Source organism: Vitis vinifera, chromosome 8 (genome assembly GCF_030704535.1).
Source record: "Vitis vinifera cultivar Pinot Noir 40024 chromosome 8, ASM3070453v1".
Lineage (NCBI taxonomy): Eukaryota > Viridiplantae > Streptophyta > Magnoliopsida > Vitales > Vitaceae > Vitis > Vitis vinifera.
In genome coordinates this window covers 19,757,703-19,770,171 of record NC_081812.1, presented here as the reverse complement: position 1 = coordinate 19,770,171, position 12,469 = coordinate 19,757,703, and the positions used below count along the sequence as shown (strand labels likewise).

The window sequence follows — 12,469 nt, the reverse complement described above, 5'->3', positions numbered from 1 at the left end:
GGCTCATTTGGGTCAGCTTGTGACATAAGGCATATAATATAACATTTTGCCCTTTTTAAATCCACCGATTTAGATAAAATACCCCCTTCACCCCAATGGTTATCATTGTCCGTTGCTGGTATGCTCCTATTCAAGTATGCGTGTGCATAATTTTCACTTGTTCTTCTTTTTAGTACGCTCGAGTTATAATATCTAGATTTGAGTTATACTTCTTTTCAAAAATAAAATTTATTTTATGTTCTTTTAAAAAAAAAATCGACAAAAACAAATTTTACTTGTACAATTTCAGTTTATTTTTTAAAATTACTTTTAAAGAACGATGAAATAATATTAGAAAAATTTTAAAATATATTATTTTCAAAAACAAAAAATTATTTTTAAATCAAACTATTGAACAAACTTTTATTCATATTACTATTTTTTATTTTTTATTTTTTTAAACTACTCACGTCTTCTTATATCTTGTACTGCACCTTTTTTTCATGTTCTTTTATTATGATATAAAGTAAGTTATTCGAATCCAGTTATAGGAATTAAAAAAAAAAGCGTTAGGTGGTCTTTTCATCTAATACCTAATACTAAAAATTTCTTTGAATTTGAGATGAACTCAACTTAAAACGGAATCATGGATCAGTTACAAACATTATTCTTAAAGAAATAAAACATATATACGATGAAAAAAAATTATAAAAGGAAGCAACAAATTGTCAAATACACGAGCGAGAGAGCAGCGGTGGCCCGTTCCAATTTCCAACCCATTGTTCTCATTCTCAATTCTTCATCTTCACCTTTTTCTAGGGTTGTCTCCTTTCTCTAATTTCAGACCTGGGCTTCTTCAATTCTAAGCAATGGCCAAAAAGAAAGAGAACGTAATCCGAATTGATCACATACCAAAGTCTTGCCGGCAGCCCAGAAGTCATCCCAGACGCCGCACGGACTTCTCCACCCTCCTCTCAACTCCTTTCCATGGAGGTCTTTATAAGTTTATATGCCTAGAATCCCAATTATTCTCTGTTTTCTGTAATTTTTTTTAAGCTTTTTCTTGGCGCTAATCTTAATAAATATTGTGACTTGGGATTGATTTTTCTATCACATTACTGTTTTGGTAAGAGAAAATTGAACTAATTCCATCGTTATCATCGTAACTACGTTAAGTTTCTCTGAATTCGTCGATGTTATCTTTTTCTTTCTTGAATTTGCTTAAATCTCATACATTGTTGCTTTGATCACTATATCTTGAGGTTTGATTCTGTAGCCATTCCAAATTGAAACTAATTCCGCTGCTATGAAATTCACCCCAATTTTTTTGTTGTTGGTATTGTAATTATTTATTTATTTTTTTGTAACGACTCTGCACAAATCTTTTCCTCATCCTTAGAATTTACTTCATGCTTCATCATTGCAGAATCAATAATTATTCTGATTCTCCATGTTGTAGTTAATCATTGAAAATTTTGTATCTTTGGAATAATACACACATCTGCATTGATTTTTGTCATATTATTGGGCTGCTGTGAATTAAGCTGATTCTTTTGTGGATAAGGGGACTGAAATAATGTAATTTTTTTAGTTGTTTGGTTTTTAAGGTTTATTAGTTTGATTTCAATTTATCATATTATACTGTTTAATTGATTCCTCTAAATTGAGCACGCCATTGTTTTTGCTTTTTACAAAACCAGAGCATTGGGTAATTAGCAAATTTATGCAACAGATACAAATACGGGAATAGGGTTGATATTGCATTATTGTAAACCCTGAATCAGTGAAGGGTGAACACATTGTTGCCTTTTTCACTGTCATTAAACATTCAGATCGTTCAATTAAATTCCCAATGAAATATTTTGCTAAAGGCATATGAGGGAAATAAAAATTTTGAAGCATCCCTACTGGAAGAATGTCCAAGAGAACGAGTGTGTGACCATTGTTTGCATAGAAGTGTACACATAGCTCAGTACATTTTGGACTCCTTTAGTGTTGAAGGGTTAACTTTCTTATGTAACTGTTTAAAACTAGAACGCTCCAACAATCCTGTCTGATGTTTATGAAGTTTAAGATTCTTGTTGCTGTTTGATTGAAATTTTTTTTTAAAAGATATTATTTTTTGAACATTTATACATCAGGTTCCTTGCTGAGGTCCTCCAGCAGCAAAGATACACTATCAAGCGTCAGTATAGCTAGTTTGGATGATAGGATGGAAAAGAGGACTGAAATGGCCAAGCTTCCTCTGATTAAATGCAATAATTCTGAGGATAAAGGATTGTGTTCAGATGTCTATGAAATTCCCATTGATGAAGTTGAATCAGTTGTCCAGGGTGCACATTTTGACTCCGGCAATGATAGGTTTTTCTCATACTATGCATGCCATGATCTTGAAATATTTTACATGCTTTGATAATATGTTTTAAACAATAACTAGATGCATGGGTATGAATAGTTATTTATGCCTGGTTTCCCCTGATAGCTTTTTTTTTGTTCCTTCTAATTTTTTTTCCTAATAACTATTCATGTGGACATCTTTATAGTTATTCCAAGTCCAGTTATTTGACAATAATTGAGTCTTTTCTATTCTATGTAGGACTTTTGATGAACAAAAAGATGATAATGCTGCAACATTGGATTTCATGCCAATAAAATCACAAGTCATGGAAAGCAGTGGTGCTTTCACAAACCCAGGAAGTGTAGTATGGGCTAAGACAGCTTGCCAAGTATGGTGGCCTGCTGAAGTAAGTTATCGTTATGATCATGTTTGAACTTAGCAAGATTTGGATTGTCCTTTGCTTTTTCATTCTTATAACGTACATCTGAATTTGTAGAATTTCATCAAATAATAGATATTTTGAAGAGTAAATATGTGGCCGGTGACAATCAGGATTCTTAACGACATGATCTGGTTTTGCACCAGAATGGTGATGTAACATATAGACAGTCAAAATGGTAATGCTGTTTCATGAAAATAGAGACTGTGAATAGATGTTGTATTGACATGCCAATGTAAAAAATTTAATGAAAAGGGAATATGGATGTGATGAAAACACATCAATAACTTAAATACCTGTTTGTTTTTTTTTGATAGGAAACTTAAATACCTTGTTTTTTTTTGTGTGTGTATGCATACAAATACAGTTTTATCATCATTCTACTACTCTCATGCCTACTTTCTGAATTCTTCTTATCATCATCCTTCCCTCATTTCCTCTCTTTTTTTTTTTTTCCTTTTGTGCTGAAAAAATGTAACTATGTCCTGGTGTATTGAGAGAAAATGACTTATGCCACTGTGTACTTTGTCAAAAGTATTGTTTTAAAAATTTTGAACATGAATGTGGGATGTTGAACATGTGTAAGGCATGTCATGTCTGAAGGATACTAACCACATCTATACCATTTTTTTCTTTTTCTAAATCCCATGAATTGAATTTTTTTTTCTGCTTCTCTCTCCTTCTCTCTTTCAGTAGGCAAAATAAGAGTTGAATGAAATCCTAGAAGAACAAACCTGGAAATGCCATTTGCTAGCATTTCATGTCTAAGGATACTAACCACATCTACACCAATTCTTTCCTTTTCTAAATCCTATGAATTTAACTTCTTTTTTTTTCTGAGGGTACTTTTTTTTTCTTTGATAGGAAAAGAAAGTCCTAGAAAAATGAACCATGAGTTAAAAAAACCTCTACCTTTTTCAAATAATTCACATTAGTGTGCCACCTTTCTTTTTCTTGTCGATTTCTTCTTGTCCTTCTTGCTGTCCCATATTTAAAGTAAAGCTTTTTGAGAAAAAATTATCCTGGGATAAAAGTTTGAGAAACAAAAAAGGGAGTTTATCTAGACACGTAGCTCATGAGTTTTCTGAAGTGGCAAAAGGGTGGGGATATGGAAGGTTCTAGATTCACTCCTTGGCAGGGACGAATAAATAAATAAATATTGCCTACCAACAAAACAAGCCTGTATCTGTTTCTGAATTGTTCGATATAAGTTTCCCACAAGTTTTTGAAACATCTTAAAAAATTTCTAGTGTTTCCCAAAGGTTTCTCCTAGATTTCCAAAAATTTCATCCCAGTTATGAAACGGGCTTTCTAGGGAAGCAGTTTTGGTCGAAATATTAGTGCCATCTACATGGTACTGAAAAGATGCATTTTATATTATTGGGGTAGGCAGCACTTTTTATCTTACGTTAATTTTTGAGCTTCCTTGCATAATACCTACCTATTAGTTCCATAACTTTTGAGAAGTTGGTAGTTTTGTGTTCTTGCATATAAATCCCACTTGCTTTAGATCCCAACCTTTTAATTTGTTATGATATGAAAGTAGTTTTCAAGTGTGTCATATGACTTATTTCCCTTCTTAGATTTTTGGAGACGTACTTTCATATTAGCCAACTAATGAGGTTTGAACTGACATCTCCAGGTCATGGAAGAAAAATCCACCGATTCAAGAAACCAAGGCATTGATGGACATGTTTTAGTACAGTATTATGGGAACCATCACAGGTGAAGTTTCTAATATTTCTGCCTATGCCTGCATTATATGTTTGGAATTTCCAAGTATCTTAAATTTGGAAACGTGTCAAATCTTCTTCTTGTGCTGAAATTTTGACGTAATTTTTTTTTCAGTGCTTGGGTTGATCCAGATAGAGATCTGTCACTGTTTGAGGATGTAAGTGTAGGATATTTCCTACTTATAAGCTTATTAATATTGCTTCATAAGACCCTTCGTTGTGATGGTATATTACAAATAACAGGCTTTAGAGTAAAGACACCTCTGTATTGATTTGGCTCTTCTAAATTCTCTTTTCCTCTTAGAACAATCACTGTATTAATCAACTGGACGCCTGGCATGGAATTTCAAATTTGATATAGGTGTGGAGGGTCATCATTGGCATTATTTTGCAAATAAACTAGAAGTTATTTTGAGAGTTACCTGTTTAATTTTCTTTGGGATGAATGGTGTCAATGCCCTCCATACCATGATTTTGTGCTGTGTGACAGGCTGGTGATTGCTGCAACTGTGCCGAAAATGATGGTAGAAGAGCCTGAAGCATCGTTAACATAGTTTATATTGTGTTGTTGATAGACAGTTCATTTACCACCCACTTTCCTTACCCATGCCTAATACTCTGCTTGTGCTTTCACTCTTTTCAGTGCTTTGAAGAGAGAAGCTGTAACCCTATGGAAGATTTCCAAGATGCTTTGAAACAAGTACATAGCTGACCTTTGGCAAAAAAATGCAACTAATTTTGATGGTTCTCATCATTTTGACAATTTGCACATGCCCAAATTTGGATTTACACACTCTTGTATTCTCACCTAATTGCAGGCACTGCACAGAAAGAGACATCTCAATTCATGTAGACAATTGGTTGGAAGCCCTGATGGACCAGATAACTTACATCAGCAAGACCAGTCATCTGGTACGTACTGTGGTTTGCACACCTTATCATGCTTTTCGTCTTCAAGTATGACTAAGATACACGTAAAGGTTACTTCTTGGGACTTCATGGTTGTGTCTTTTTGCCTGGGTTGCAAACAGATCTTTGGTAATATCTGGGGGATTGAAAATGATAGTGATCATCCTGACAGTTGAGTCTGTCGTTGGTAAACACAGATGGCTCTATTTGCCTGCAAATCAGTTCCAAGGTGTGAAGGATGGGAGGAAGGGTAAAAATATCATAGAAGAGGAACGCAAGCAGAATGGATTACACAAAGCAATTGCATAACAAAAATTGAATGCGCAAATGGAATTGATTAAATATAATAAACCAATATTTGCTAAGAGTGTAAGTAAATATCTTTGATTATTTAGCTAACTGATCAGAATGGATAGACCTGGAAAATGCTATTTCGCTAAAATTTGGACTTCTATGCATGCAACTACGGAGTTGGTCCTGTTTGTTAGTCTTGAAAACTATATATCTTGATTATTTATTTATTTATCATAGGTAAAGTATCTTAACACTTAACCTTGAAGTTGATAGTTTGTGAATACAAGAATCAAATCACATGCAATGTGATACTTTGTTTCCTTGTGTCACTCTATATCCTATTTGCTATGTAAGAAGAGCATAAACTGTCTTTTTGAATTCTGAGTGTTACTGCTAGCATACTGCTAACTCTATAATGTGCTTGCCTAAAGGTTGTTACATGTAGAACTAAGGTGTGCCGCCTTCCTATCTCCTTTTGCCATTCTAATTTCTCCATTTGGTTTGAACAGAAAAATGCATTTCATCATGTTCAAGCAGAACGGAAGATGATTCCATTGAAAGGGGGAGGGGGAAGAGGAAACGAAAGCCTAAAGTTCACTTTGATGTGAGTTGTTGTCATTTTATTTCCCAGCTAATTGAAGGTATTCTTTGAGTCATTTGCCATATTTACAGTTTCACATACCTACTTTTGTAGGCGGTGGCACTTCCATTGAAACCAGCAAGAAAGGTTCGCCGGTTCAGGATAATGCGGTACCTTGGCCTCATAGCTCCAGTTGGTTCACCTTTTTCACTAGCTCATGCAAGAATCGCTTCCAAGTAATGTGGAGCTTTCAATCTGATTTCCTTCTTTTTTGCAGCTGTAGAATATGTCTTATTTATGATAGTGAATTCCCTCAGTTATTTTGCCTGTAAAAAGGTCACTGTCAAATCAATAATAAGTGTCTCCAATGTTATCATTTGGGATGTACGGGAGTGTATATAAAACATAGTTTTTTGACCAGTCCCGACCTCTCAATTATCCCTATGATGGATGACAGTAGATTAGATTATGCAATTCTTTTCAAATTTAAATAATTTAAATTGCTATTGGATTGTGTGATTGAAATTAATCATCTTAACCGTTGTTAAATGTGAAGTGTGGTTAAACCTTGATTAGAGCCACGAGGGTTAAGAGTGCAAGCTTTGATGCCTATGTGCGTGTCCCATCAGGCACGTCATTATCACCACACAACAAGTGAGAATATACTGTCCATTTCAATGATTTTTTATAATTGTACTATAATATTTGAAAATATATAATTCAAAATCATATCTTGAAAATCTCTCCATTTCTCACTTACTATTCTAATCATAAATTTGAGACCGTTTAGTTTTATCATGAAAATATTATCATACGTTTATATTTTATAATAAACAATTAATTTTCTAATTATTCATAATAAAACATAAATATTTTTATTTATAAATAATATTTCCATAATAAAATATATGAATAAAAAAATTAAATCTATAATTTATATCTCACATGATAGGTTATTTATGATATTTTAATTTTTCAATCAAATTAATTCATATTAGTATAAGAAAAATAATTATTTGTGATAAGAAGGAAGGAAGAAAGGAAGCAAAACGTTGGGGGATAGAACCAAGTGGGAGAACGGACATTTCTGTTAGAGACATCTTCTACTTAAATAAAAGGCACAATAAAGGGTGATTTATTTACTCAAGTGCCTACTTTTGACTTTATGAGGCTTTTCGATATGGTGCGGAAAAAAGTTCTTTTTTTTTGGTGGTTAAGAGCCTCTAATTATCTTATTTAAGTATAAATTTTATTAAATTATTTTATCAATTATATTTAATTTAATTAATAATTTAAATTAAGTCATTAAATTATTATATTGGTTTATTAAATACCCACTTAATATATTTCATGGGATTATATGGTTGGGACTTTTGGAAATGAATTATAGGAAAGGAGAAAAGTTAGAAAATTTATTTGATAAAGCTATCATCCAATATTCACATGTAATAATTATCATATTCTAATTAAATGCAATAATAAAGCTATTAAGAGGGTGCTATGTACTATGATAAAATATAAATTTAATTAATGGGGCTTTACACAAGTGAATAGAATAAAATCCAACAAAATGCATCCCATTTGATGGTGCCGAAATTTTAAAATACTTATTTTTAATTTCAGAAAATTGGTTTAAATAAATTAATTACATTTTCAGAATTACGTGGAATAATAGAAATATTTTTAATTTTGAAATAAACATAAAAAATTCAAATAAAATATTCAAAGAATCCAAATAATGCAAAAAGGAAAGTTTCCAAATTGAGATGGATTGAAGTGGCCAGCTGGAGAGAGCCACGGCAGTTAAAAAGGCTATGCCTATATATCCGTCCCCCCACCGCCTCGCAACGGGCAAGAATCATAGAGGGTCTGGTTGGAGCTAGGATGGCTTCTTCCAGTTCTGGAAACTCAATTCCCGCGCCAGGTCTCTCGAATTGCTTCGTCCAATTACGATGATTTCTCCAATTTGATCAGTGTATTACAGTTATTTGCTTTTGCTTGTTTCAGAGGCGGTGCAGGTTTTAGTTTCGTCGCTCGGAGATGAATCTCACGTGGTCAGAGCAGCCTCCATGGCTGCTCTCAGAGACATCGCTGCCATGTACCATTCTGTCCTCATTTTTCTCTCCGTTCATACACACTTGAAAATGTGAATTACGATTTGCGGACCTAACGTTTTCTTGATTGCAGAAACCCTCTTTTGGTACTTGAATGTTGCTGTGCCGTTTCTCGAGGAGGTCGTCGGGTACTTGTTCTCATTCCCTTTTCTGTTTATTTGGAATCTAAGCCAGGGTTTCACTTTCTCAAAGAATGTTTCTTAATTATGCTTTTGAATTGAAAATGTTTCAGCGATTTGGGAACATGTCGGGGCTATTCCAAGTAATGGCATCTGCAGTCCGCGCTTTGGAGAAGCGAGACGTGGATCCTCCTTTCATGGCGAAGCTGGCCAAGATCGCCACTGCCGAGATGATCTCGTCCAAGGTGCATCAAAACCCTAAGTTATATCGCTATCATTTTGAACAGTTGAAAAAACACTTTCAGGTGAATTAATATGGAAACACATCATCGTAAATTCTTGTGGGGTTGACCATAAGATTTCGGGTTTTATCAATACTTGAAATGGTGTAACTGATTGCGCCATCTGGGGCAAGCTTTTTTTTTTTTTTCAAAGCAATGCCGCTGATCTGAACTTTTAATTTTTATTTGATTAGAAAATATTGATACCATTCAATGCAATGACAGCCGTATATTCTCATCATGTGGAGTACACATTCATCATGATTCCCTCTTTACTGTAAATTGACCTTTCATGGATCACCTCTAGTCATTATTTTATTTTTTGCTTTTCATCTTTGATGTAGGAACTCAGTGCGGACTGGCAAAGGGCTGCAGCAGGACTACTTGTTTCCATTGGCTCTCATTTGCCGGACTTAGTAAGTTCTGTTGATTTGGTTGCTTACTAGAAACTGAAAGCTGTTCTTTTAGTTGGAACCCTTTCATTTGTCCAAGATAATGGGGAATCACTGTTGAACAATCAGTGGAGGTGGCCTCATATTTCGTTTTTGTTTGCAATATCATGGATAAGTCAAAATATAAGGTGTTTTAGTTGTGACCGGCTCTTCTCTTTTTTTGGCATTCTCCCTCCGCGCTCTCCTTTGTCTAGGTAATTCTGATTTAAAACTTGATAAACTTGAAATCACCATGCATAGAAGGAAGGAGTCCAATACTCCACTGAAAAGGGTAAGGAGGTGAGACCAGCCCAAAAGCATTGACTGTAGGCGGTCAATTGGCTACCAAATTTATCAGGATGCCACCCAACTATAAAAGGTTAAACCTTGCCTTTCCAATCCAAATTGGTTGAAGAGACTTCCTTAAAAGCTTACTGCTCAGTGGTATAATGATATATCACCGAGCTAAGTTATTTTCTTGGAACAGCAGTCTTTACTTTACTTATAATTGTTCTTCACATATTTTAGATAGTTTTTTAGTTTAAAACAAAGCCTTTATTTTTTGAATGAATCATGCAAAAGGGGCACTGTATAGTAGAGAATAATTGGGCCATGGAGTCCAACTTCCAAATATGTAAGTTCTTGCATTGAGATGAGCATCATGCTGCCCCACAGTCTGGATTTTCCACACTATTGCATAGCATGGAGGACTTTCTTCGTGTACTAGAGAATAAATCCTGGAAGGAAGTACAAGGTGGAGACCTTGGGTTCTTCTTCTAACATTTCATTTTTATGTGTATGTCCTTGTTATAATGTATATGATGTTTTTTACATTGTGTGATATTTGACTTCCAACTCTCTATCCTTCTCTTTCAATGAATGTGTTATTCAACATTTCTGTTCTCTATTTAATGATTTTTGCTTCTTTTATTATCTTTTTGGCAGATGATGGAAGAAATATTTCTTCATTTGCCAGGGCCAAATTCAGCTTTGCCTGCCATGGTTCAAATTCTTGCAGATTTTGCTTCTGCTGATGGTTAATCATCAAACTCTATTTTTTTTTTGGTTTTCTTTTTCCTCGATGAAATATTATCAGATGACGGTGTTTTGGTTGCATGAAAGTTTTCTTCTTAAAACTAAAGCATCTCCTGCACTCTTAAATCTGTTGAAGCCTTGCAGTTTACTCCACGACTAAAAGGTGTACTTTCTCGAGTCTTGCCTATTCTTGGAAATGTCAGAGATGCCCATCGGCCAATTTTTGCAAATGGTGCGGTTGATTCTTTTATATTATTGTTATAAGCATGTCACGCTTATAAAACTGTCCCAGCTCTTGATTTATTGTAAATCATCTTACCATGATATCTGGATCTAGATAGGACTAGATGACCTTACGGTGTAACTTTAATTGTATACATATAGCTTGCATTTCATTATGGCTGTTCAAATTGAAAAGCTTCACTTGACAGTCCAAATTGTAGTTGTGCATTTTTAGAGGTTAGCTATGAAACAATTCTTTTCTTAGCTAGAGTTTGTTGTTTTGGCATCATTGCATCCCATATTTTTGTTGGAGCTGAAGAGGATTTTAGCTACTAAAAGAAGATGATGAGTTGATAAACTGCTCACTTTTTGGGTCTAAGTTCAAGGCTTGTTTTTAACTAATGTTACATTCATTTAAAAAAAAAAAAATGATTTTAGCTTGCAAATCTTTTCTCATGTTGACTATGTTGTAGATATGCTTTATATTCACAATTCTTTCTTTTTTATTCAATAAGGAATTGAACCTATGACATATGGTTAATTCTTTTCCAGCATTTAAGTGTTGGTGTCAGGCTTCTTGGCAATATAGTATGGATTTTCCATCGACTTCACCTCTTGATGCTGATGTGATGTGAGACCAGTTTTATGCTTTTACATGTTCTCTTGTTTTATATTTGGATCTGTATGTTTCTACAAAGCCATCTTGTCTGAAATTAATTCTCATTTACACAGGTCATTTCTAAATTCTGCTTTTGAACTTTTGTTGAGAGTTTGGGCAACTTCAAGGGATCTAAAGGTTATTTAAATAAATTTCATTGTTCTTTTCTCATTGTCCTCTTCCTTTCAGATAATCCGTTGTTCTAATTTTTGACTACAGACATACTATTCTATTGGTTATTATTTCAATTTGTGTTATTGTTCTGTTAAAAGTAAATTTTTGTTGTTTCCTTGCTTTTTAAAATAAGATTCATGCTAAATTATTTAGATAAATTTCATTGTTCTTTTCTCCTTGCCCTCTCTCTTTCAAATAAGCTGTTGTTCTAATTTTTGACTACAGACATACTATCCTATTGGTTATTATTTCAATTTGTGTTATTGTTCTGTTAAAAGTAAAATTTTCTTGTTCCCTTGCATTTTAAAACAAGATTCATCATCCAAATTATTTTGCATTTTGGTTCTTCTTGTATTTATCAATTGATTGATGAATGAAAATGTTTGTTTTTGATCAAAAAAAGAATTTTATTATTTAATTATTTACATTTTGTTGTATTTTGGATTTGAACTGTTTCATTGTTTTCCTATTTGTTGCATATTCTATCCATCTTATAGGAACAAAGGCATAAAAGCTGAGTTAGGATTTCATGTTTGTCTCTACTTGCACGCTTAGGTGATTTGTTATCCATATTGCATGGCACATATTTTTTTTTTTCATTTTTTTTCTGCATTTGGACAGCTTAAGAATTTGTTTCTAAATATTGGTTTTGTTTCTAGTTATACATTATAGACATTCAAATTTCTCGCTGAGATTTTTACACATTTTATTGAGTTGTATTATATATTATTTGGACTTAATTCTTGTTTGCAATAGGTACGAGTCTCTTCTGTTGAAGCATTGGGTCAGATGGTTGGTCTTATAACTCGTGCACAATTAAAGGCAGCTTTACCAAGGCTTGTTCCTACCATATTGGAATTGTAAGATGTATTCTGAGTTGTGATATTTGAAACTGGCAGCTTTGTACTGTCATATTGTGCCCCGATTTTTCCCTTTTCAGAATAAAACTCATGGGAGCCCCCATACACACACAAACACACATATGTATTACAGGTTCATTGAAACAGGGTACCATTTCCGACCTTGACTAGATGCCTTTAATGTTACGTAAAAGGTCTACCCTTGCCTTAGCAGCTCATATCTATTTACTATTGACATGAATGAACTTTGAAGTGTTGGGCAAACACCAACAACCCCATCTGGATGCCCCATGTCAAATTCAC

General features: G+C 33.8%; 2 protein-coding genes across 6 annotated transcripts in view; both read left to right on the top strand.

Moving 5' to 3' along the window:
* Window positions 1-648: 648 nt before the first annotated feature.
* On the top strand, window positions 649-6,692 carry LOC100241772 (uncharacterized). 2 transcript variants are annotated; one of them, XM_019221456.2, is made up of 9 exons: window positions 649-972; window positions 2,118-2,340; window positions 2,576-2,723; window positions 4,399-4,481; window positions 4,605-4,647; window positions 5,133-5,189; window positions 5,308-5,401; window positions 6,202-6,296; window positions 6,387-6,692. In XM_019221456.2, the coding sequence occupies exons 1-9, from the start codon at window positions 849-851 to the stop codon at window positions 6,510-6,512; spliced, it is 993 nt and encodes a 330-aa protein (XP_019077001.1). In that variant the 5' UTR covers window positions 649-848; the 3' UTR covers window positions 6,513-6,692. The 2 variants fall into 2 exon arrangements, with proteins under 2 accessions (XP_019077001.1, XP_002265442.3); XM_002265406.5 differs by having other exon boundaries at window positions 653-972; window positions 2,121-2,340.
* A 1,358-nt stretch (window positions 6,693-8,050) lies between these two features.
* LOC100243631 (protein SHOOT GRAVITROPISM 6) overlaps window positions 8,051-12,469 on the top strand; it is a 59,316-nt gene continuing 54,897 nt past the window's right edge. For 3 of the 4 annotated variants that reach the window (XM_010655698.3, XM_010655699.3, XM_019221633.2), the window contains exons 1-10: window positions 8,051-8,196; window positions 8,280-8,370; window positions 8,460-8,514; window positions 8,619-8,750; window positions 9,131-9,202; window positions 10,163-10,253; window positions 10,389-10,484; window positions 11,027-11,105; window positions 11,207-11,270; window positions 12,063-12,166. In XM_010655698.3, the coding sequence (XP_010654000.1) occupies window positions 8,157-8,196; window positions 8,280-8,370; window positions 8,460-8,514; window positions 8,619-8,750; window positions 9,131-9,202; window positions 10,163-10,253; window positions 10,389-10,484; window positions 11,027-11,105; window positions 11,207-11,270; window positions 12,063-12,166 (824 nt within the window). In that variant the 5' untranslated portion in view covers window positions 8,051-8,156. Of the gene's footprint in view, window positions 8,197-8,279; window positions 8,371-8,459; window positions 8,515-8,618; window positions 8,751-9,130; window positions 9,203-10,162; window positions 10,254-10,388; window positions 10,485-11,026; window positions 11,106-11,206; window positions 11,271-12,062; window positions 12,167-12,469 lie in introns of those variants that run through there. The other variant, XM_019221632.2, reaches the window with a different exon arrangement.